Source organism: Oryzias melastigma, linkage group LG15 (assembly GCF_002922805.2).
Source record: "Oryzias melastigma strain HK-1 linkage group LG15, ASM292280v2, whole genome shotgun sequence".
NCBI lineage: Eukaryota > Metazoa > Chordata > Actinopteri > Beloniformes > Adrianichthyidae > Oryzias > Oryzias melastigma.
In genome coordinates this window covers 2,016,768-2,025,422 of record NC_050526.1, presented here as the reverse complement: position 1 = coordinate 2,025,422, position 8,655 = coordinate 2,016,768, and the positions used below count along the sequence as shown (strand labels likewise).

Sequence of the window (8,655 nt, the reverse complement as noted above, 5' to 3'; positions counted from 1 at the left end):
AGTTTAGCTGGCTTAGACTGCTGAGGGTCATTATAGGATGCATGTTGCAGTCTCAACCGTGTATGTCTTTTGCCTTCTACAGATGTTCCAGTGTTTTTATGTTTGTCTTCTTCATGCTTATTGTTCTAGTTAATGATTGTTGCTGTTACTAACATTTCTATTTCGACTCACAACAGATGTTCCGTTGGTTTGCTCCTTGTCTCTGGTTGACTCCTTGTCACTAAGCTATTGGCCAAAAGTTACAAGTAGATATTTGTGATATAATAGACCAAGTGCTTGCTTTAAAAAACTAGATATGAAAGGGAAACAACTAATTAGTTTAACACATTTTGAGAAATCTATATATAAATGGAAACCTTTGACTCATAATGCAAAATAAAGTAGTAGCGGAAATGATTTTTCATTTTCACAATGTAACTGCATTACTTGTCTCTTAAATAAAATAAAAAAGCAATCCTCCAACCGGACACTAGGAGGTTGGCTGCAGAGAGTCGTGGCAGGAGCAACAGACTGTCAGTCTGTCCTGAGTGTACCGCGCTTTTCTTAATCTTAAAGGTTAAAAAAAAAACATCAGTTAATTGTAGATGAAAAGATCAATCTCAGCTTTGAGCTTGTTTCTTCTCCTCTTCTTTCATTTTTTTCCTTTTCTCTGAATAAGTCAATGAGAACGGCGGGTCGCTTGCCGACGGCACCAACCAAAGCAGGATCAAGGTTGGGCAGTCGCAGGAGAAAATGCAATAACTTTCTCATGTTTTGGTTTTGAAAGTCTAAAAAACAGCAGAGTGTGGTATGAATAATGGTGTTCTAAAGAAAGTTTAATTTTTCAAATCCTCTGTGAGCTCCCTGTTGTTTAATAGACTCATAAAGGTTACAGATTTTGATAAGATAATTCAGATTTTAACCAAAGTAATATTTTGCAGTCTGTTCCTGAGGGATTCTATTCACAGCTTTACTGCTCTGCTGCTGTTGCAACAAAAAACACAAAAAGTGATCACAAAATAGGCTTAAAAATACAAAAGCTAAACTTTAGGGGGGAAAAAAATCGATAAAGTTTATCTAACTAAGGCCTCCAAAAGATGGAGCAAAACACTCATAACTGGTTCTTGCAGGCCCAAGTGGTCAGAAAAATTACACCATTGGCAAAAAGCCGTTTTTCAGATTGATTTGTAACTTCTGGGATCCAGGTGTTAGGTTTAAACCTTCCTCTTAAATAGTACCAAAGGGAGATTTTCTTTAAATGAACAAACTGAGTGTTTAGTGGGCTAACCAGCTGCACGTCTTCCCTGCAGGTACCTTTTCTCTAAGAGGGCCGCCTCTTTAGCTGACACCTCTGCACCCCGACACCTCTCCATGTCTCCGCTTCCACCGTCCTCCCCACCTCCAGATTTCAACCAGTGCGTGACGGGCCCCTCACCCTTCCTGTCGCTCCCGTTCCCCAGCCACCTGCTGGTCCACCAGCAGAACTCTGAGAACACGGTCACAGAGAAGAACAAAATCGTCGCTGCAGTGGAAGAGGCAAACTTCCTACAGATGAGCTACTACTCCCCTGAATGGCAGAGTGCTCGACATGATCAGATCCAGGATGGTGTTTACTTGAAGTCTGACTCTAAAGACTACAACCCCGAGAGCCGGGACAGGAACTGCCCTCAGATCCAGAACTGCAGCCCCGACGGGCTGATCATAAAGGACAAGCGCCGCTTCAGCAAAGCCAGTGGAACGAGCAGCCGAACGAGAGCCGATGACCTCTCTGTTTAGGGAGGAAGCAGACAGAATTATTACATGAGCTACACATCAGACTGCACAGATTTATTTTTAGTTGCTTCTAAAACTTTCAGATCCTTCTTGACAGAAGAGTGACCCCTGTTTTTGGAGCCATACATAATCTGATGGACTGAAAGAATCTTGTTTAACAATTCAACAAAGTAATTACTAAATCCTGCATAAATACTAACTGAAGATTTGGTTTGTGAAACACTTTCAGTTGTCAGACGCTTCCAGTTCATAACAGTCACTCATGAAGAATAAACATAAGTGAAGGTGAGCCGAAGCTCCTAACCAGCAGCCTCACCTGGGTCCGGAAACAGACAGCAGTGGACTAAAACGTTAAACTTCTAACAAGAGAATAAATAATGTGATTTAACCTTAAATCTCAGTGATTACCACTTCTCAAGTGAAAGCCATAGAAAAACACCAATGTAAATGTCACACTAGTTGAAATGTTTGCAGCGACAGTCCTGTAAACTACTTTTGCATATATCTGAAGTCTCACTCACTGCTCCTCGATCCTTGGTTTCCAAGAATCTCTGGACGTCACAATAGTTTCAAACATCTTGACTCTGCATGTGGGCGGAGCCTGAAACATCACTGCTGGATTGTGGTGAAACAGAAGTGAATTTGTCCTCTTTTTCAGCTTTCTTGAAAAAAAGTATGAATCGGTGGAGTGGATGTTTGTGCATTTTTCAGTTTTGCACGTTGTTAAAATCATCGCACATCAACACTTGAGGTTTTAACTACGTCTGCACGTTTTTCACAAATTGATTTTTTAAAAGACAGTTGGTTAATTTTTCTACGCTGAAGAATAAATACACCTGGATGAAAGCAGTCTCCTGTATTTTAAATATATACTTAAATGCCACAAACAAACTAACTTGAAAAATAGAGGATAAATAAGATAAAGGCTGGTTAATGCCTGCTTCACCTTTATTTCTCAACAATATGAATGATAACATCAGTCAATTCAGTTCAATGGCAGGACTTCCTCAAAAATAACATTAAACAACATGGTTCCCATGACCAGTGCCCAGTTTTGGAAAGGGGCTGATGGGAGAATTTCCAGTCAGGTCATCCGAATATATATTTGGAATGCTTGGGAACCTCACACCAGGCAGAGGCTCTTCTCTTTTTTTCCCTGCGTAGTCTGGCTGCTCAGTTAAAGACGTGCAACGTTTCTCACCTTACCTCTGTTTGACAGTTGGCTGGTAGGATAAACCCAGGAGCAGGAACACAAAGAAATCCAGAGTTCAAAGGATTCAATAACAAAAATCCCCAGTGAGGGGAAAAAGGACATATAACAAGGAACAGACAGTCAGAGTAATATTAGCCTGAACTCTAAAATGTACAGGAGAGGCTCCCATGTGAGGGCAGGACAAAAATAATTCTCCTTAAATAATGAACCCCAATGAAATGATGTCAGGCAGCCGAGACCGGGTCCAGGAGAGCTCAAGGGGGCGGGGCTAAGCTGCACAATCAGAAGAGGACACAAAAGCCAAAATACGGACTCTTGTTTCTGTTGGAAATTTTTTAATTCCTTGCAAGGCTAATGTGCCTGAGAAGCAATATTATATGCAATATATAATTTCAGCCTAACCAGAAAAAGTCCCAAAATTAAAGCTATAGTTGTGTCTTTAGTTCATTATTTGAAAAAGTATGTGAACCACTCCTACTATACAGTACAATTTGACATAATATCCTATATTTTTGTGTAAAAATGGGTTAATAATTGCACTTAAAAGCCCATAGAAAACAATTTTACATATGCAGGGTTAATTAATTTTAACTCTTGTGCGCTCTTATGGGGTCCAGATGACCCCACCCTTACAGTGATGTGTTATCCCTCCCATGACAAAGGTGGACAGGATTTCATGTCTGTCATTGGACACCAGTGAAGATTGAAAATCAGTGAAAAAAAAGTTCAGTGCACTGTCTTGTGGGGTCAAAATGACCCCACTTTTAATGTAAACAAGCCTAGTATGGCGGGAGGGTTACAATCATCACTTCTCTTAAGGAACAACTGCACTAAACTGCCACTGGAGGGGGTCTGTAACAGGAGAAGATGAGGAGAGGTAACCAGTATGTTGGATAACCTCAGATGAAGAAATGAAAAGTAAAGTTTATGTTGAAAACACTGCTCTCTAGTGGCTTCATATTAGTCCAATAGTAAAATGATGACAATATTGAAAAATAGCATATTATATGAATAAATGGCACCTGGTCATAATTTCTAAAAAGTTTGTTATTTTAAAATGGTTGGGATTTTTAGAAAATAAAACCAGGTTATTTTTTGAAAATAAATGTATATTTTTATTTATTTACCTGAACATCACAAGATAGATTTATATTAAAATTCAAAGAGTAGAAAAAGGGAACTGAGCTTGAAAAACAGTGAGTAACCCTCACAAACGGAGCTAACAGTATCAGAGAACCTGTCAGTGTTCAGTGTTTCTCAACGGAAATATGTGAAGACATCAAGTAATCCATGGATCAGATTAAACCTCTGGAGGAGTGGAGGTTGAGGTTCTTTAGAAATCTAATGCCTGGATTTCAGGTCCTACAGTTTTTGTAGGGACAGAAAACAAATACTTTCCTCCTTTGCTGAGATAATCCCTTCCACCTCACAGGTGTGCCATATCAAGATGCTGATTAGACAGGATGATTATTGCACAGGTGTGCCTTTGACTGGCACAATAAAAGCCACTCCAAATGTGTTGTTTTGTTTACATGGGGAGGGGTCTCGGAGAAGTGATCAGTATATAGTGTGATAGTGTGACCACCATTTGCCTCATGCAGTGCAAAAAATCTCTTTCACAAAGAGTTGATCGGGTTGTTAATTGTGGCCCATGGTGGTGGTGGGGTCATGGTATGGGCAAAGAAAACAGGTGATTGGTGGCATTTTGAAAACGACACTCTTTGACAAAATCTTCTTGTTTTCTAAAACAATCCAAACAATATTCAGTGATTCTACATCACTATGTGACATCTCTTCAGATGACAGAAACAGCTAAACCGGCCACCAGTCTCTAGACACCATAATCTGTCTGTATTACTGCTATTACCATAACAATTATTTGCCACCTAAGTCTTTGTTTGTGTCGTGTAGTGCAGAAATCAAACATGATACAGCAGATGCCATTGTGGAGGGCCAGTGTCATGTTGATGAGGCCTACTCCTCCAGAGGAGAGAACCACAGTTTACCTGAAGTTTTATAAGCTGATAACTGCTGTTTCTTCATACGCAGCCACATCAGTCCCAGGTGAGTGCGTCTTTTCCAAAGCTGGAGATATAATGTGCCATAGGAGGAGCAGACTAAAGTCTAAATTTTAGGAAAAAAAATCTTTTTAATTTGAAATATTGACCTTATTCCGGGGGCCTCTCATGTAAAAGGGATTATTATGTGTGCAACTTCCGCCATAGCAACTGGAAGTTACACGGCTCTATTTGTTTCCACTGAAAGTTGGCGGTTTTGTTAGCTTTAGCTGTGCATACAAACTCTGAAAGCGTGCTTTACTTAATCCCTCAAAGTTTTAAAAAATGTCTTTGCGCAGTTCAGGCGCATGTTTTGCAGCTCGTGGTTGTACTAACAACCAAACTAAATTAAATTTGTGGAGCGTTGTGTGTAACATTGACCGCTGACGAAGAGGTAGTGCAGCTGCCCTCCTCGGTACAGATTTTACCGTCTACCGGGCGAGGATGAAGTCAGAAGGATGTGGCGGAGAATTTTAAATCTCTCATTTTGTGGATAAAGTACACACGGAGGAAAATCTGTATCCAACATTATGGTCGGGTTACTCCAGAACACCAGAGAAGAAGAGACGCCGGGTACTGCAGAGACCTGACAGCAGCGGTTTAGCTAGTTTCATATTCGACATTCGTCACACATTCAACGATGAACGCCGATATTTCTCAAACGCCTTTGCTAAAAACAAACACCATAAATGTTTTACTGACAGATGATAAAACAATCAATGTTTCACATGACTCGTTTTCATTATTCACGATCCACGTAACGAGCAGACCACCGCAAACGCCGCTGCAATGTGAGCGGAGCCGGAGCGCTTTGCCCGAGCTGCTGCTGAAAGTCATGTGGAATGATTGTTTTATTATCTCTCAGGAAAAACATTTTTGGTGTTTTTTAGCAAAGGCGATTGAGAAATATTGCCGTTCATTACTGAATGTGTGACGAATGTCGAATATGAAACTAGCTTAACCGCGCTGCTGACAGCAGCGTCACAAGAGCAGAAAATATATTTCGTGTGTAATTGCTGCATCTCCTGGTATCAGATATTCAAAAATTACCTGTTTAAACCGCAGCTGACTTTGTCAACACATGAAACGGGCTAAAGCTCCACCGAGCGATGCATCCCGCAGCATGTAAACACAAGCACGTGAAGAGATAACGTTACAACTGATCAGCACTGTGTGCTAACTCTGGCAGAAATAGGCATAAATAAAGAATTATGATGTGAACTTTTAGCACAAATAGGCATAAATAAAGAATTATGAGGTGAACTTTTAAGATTGTTCATAGCTTCACCACCTGCTGCAGCTGAATTGAGAAAGTAGCTAAAAACAGTAGCTAAAAAGGCTACTAAATGTTTTTTAAGGTCATCCTCGAATCCCTCAATTTTAGCAGCACCGGAGTTGTTACGTCGCCTCTTTTAAGACATGACAGCTGATTTTTCCACATTTATATGTAGTTATAGATCCAAAACAAAAGGAATTGCGCTGTCGGCTCTACAGTTGTAATGTAAATACATGCGAGTTCCAGCGTCTACCGGAAGTTTCACCCATAATTCACGCAAAGGCTCATGGGGGCTAGGAATAAGGTCAATAATAATCACCAAACTAAACAAGCACATTCTCATAACTGAGCCACAGCGTTTCCGTTATTTTCTTATGACATCTTATGTTATAACTCATGCTTATATGTGTCTTTTTTATTCAGCACCTTGTGATCAACAGCAAAGTTGATCAAACGTGCTATATAAATAAAGTATTTGATTGATTGGTTGATATTTTTTGATTGATTGATTGATAATAGATATTGATATAATTTGGAGGATGTTGATAGAGAAGTACAGAGAAGGTCAGAGAGAGCTCCACTGTGTCTTTGTAGATCTGGAGAAAGCTTATGACAGAGTGCCCAGAGAGGAACTATGGTATTGTATGAGGAAGTCTGGAGTGACAGAGAAGTATGTCCGAGCAGTGCAGGACATGTATGAGGGCTGTAAGACAGTGGTGAGGTGTGCTGTAGGGGTGACAGAGGAGTTCACGATGGAGGTGGGATTACATCAGGGATCAGCTCTGAGCCCCTTCCTGTTTGCAATGGTGATGGACAGACTGACGGATGAGGTTAGACAGGAATCACCATGGACTATGATGTTTGCAGATGATATTGTGATTTGTAGTGAGAGCAGGGAACAGGTGGAGGTGGAGTTAGAGAGGTGGAGGTTTGCCCTGGAAAGGAGAGGAATGAAGGTTAGTGTGCTGACACGCATTCCTGATAGGGAGGAGTCATCCAGTCCAGTCATGTACGATCAGTGGGTCAACTTTTTTCCTATTTTGATGTTATGATTATGTTTTTTGTATGTTATCATTACACTGTAAAACATTTGTATCTCGGTCAGATTATATGCTTTGTTTTTTGTTTTTTACCATTACTGGTTTAAGTTCAAAATGCTCCTGCTCGTTTTAGTTATCTTTTTTTCTACTATTTTTAAATAGTGTTTGAGTGTATTTATTTTAGATAGACTCTTGTCAAGCATTTTGATATATGTGTCTGTAGGAAAAGTGCTGTATAGACAATTTTGATTTCTCAAAATTCTCAAAATTTCTCAGACATAAAAGTTGTCTTGTTTCAGTATAAAATGATCTGCCTGAATGAACATGCCAGCAAAGTTTCCATGTGAGTTCTTCAATGAGAAGGAAACAAACAGAACTGGCAACGTCACAGGCATGAGCAGCTCACACACGTGAATGGACACGGTCAGCTGTTTGTCATCCACAACCCCCTAGCATGCTGTGAATGCGTCATCTATATTTGTATCCCAACAAACGCTGCTTGAGGTTCTGCCACCTTAAACGGTGTGAAAAATGTTTGGTGCTCGGCTTGTTTTTATGGTCTGCACATACTGGACATGAGGAACGTACACGCTCGCTGGTGGTTTATGTCCAAGAACAAAACAGCTTTCAAACGATAAGTGAAACAACAAACCATTGAAGTTACTTGTTTAACTTATTATGGAAAATGAGTCATGAAATAGAAACTGAGAAGACAAACGAGGATGCTGTCACGTTACTCCACAACTGTTGTATGGTGGAACTTTGAGACTACGCAGTTCACGGCAGCCTAGCAATGAAGCCCGTGTCTCTGGAACAGTGGATGAAACGGTTGTTCCTACTGTATATCCATCTAAATAATCACCACATTCCACTCAATGGGTCAGTGGATATTTAACCATACGTTTAGAACCTTATTTAAGGTTTATATTAAAAACATGTTGTGGAAATCAGACAACTGGGAGTGTTGAACAAATATGTATTGATTTGCCAAAAGAAAAGCACAATGAATTTTCTTGAATTTGTTTGAGATACAGTACTAGTACTTGATGCTATCATTAAATATAATTTATTGTTATCAATAATACATAGTAAATGTATTGTTATGTTATTCATGTGAAAGGTGAATTATTATATATACAGAGTTTTTCTGAGTCATACTCTTGGGATAAATCAGGATCTATTGTGTTTGTGTATCGTGATACGTATCACCAGACTCTTGCCAGCACAGAGTCTTACTGATGGCAGAGCCACCATCAGAGTGTGAATGTGTGTGTGTGAATGGGACTGTAAATGTCATGGGTTCCCTCCTCCCCTTGT

At 40.0% G+C, this 8,655-nt stretch overlaps 1 protein-coding gene across 1 annotated transcript in view; it reads left to right on the top strand.

Annotated features, from left to right (window-relative positions):
- LOC112138733 (gap junction alpha-5 protein) overlaps nucleotides 1-2,598 on the top strand; it is an 11,379-nt gene extending 8,781 nt beyond the window's left edge. Inside the window, exon 8 of the mRNA XM_024261357.2 lies at nucleotides 1,290-2,598. Coding sequence (XP_024117125.1) covers nucleotides 1,290-1,755 — 466 coding nt within the window. The 3' untranslated portion in view covers nucleotides 1,756-2,598. The remainder of the gene's footprint in view (nucleotides 1-1,289) is intronic.
- The last annotated feature ends 6,057 nt before the right edge of the window (nucleotides 2,599-8,655 follow it).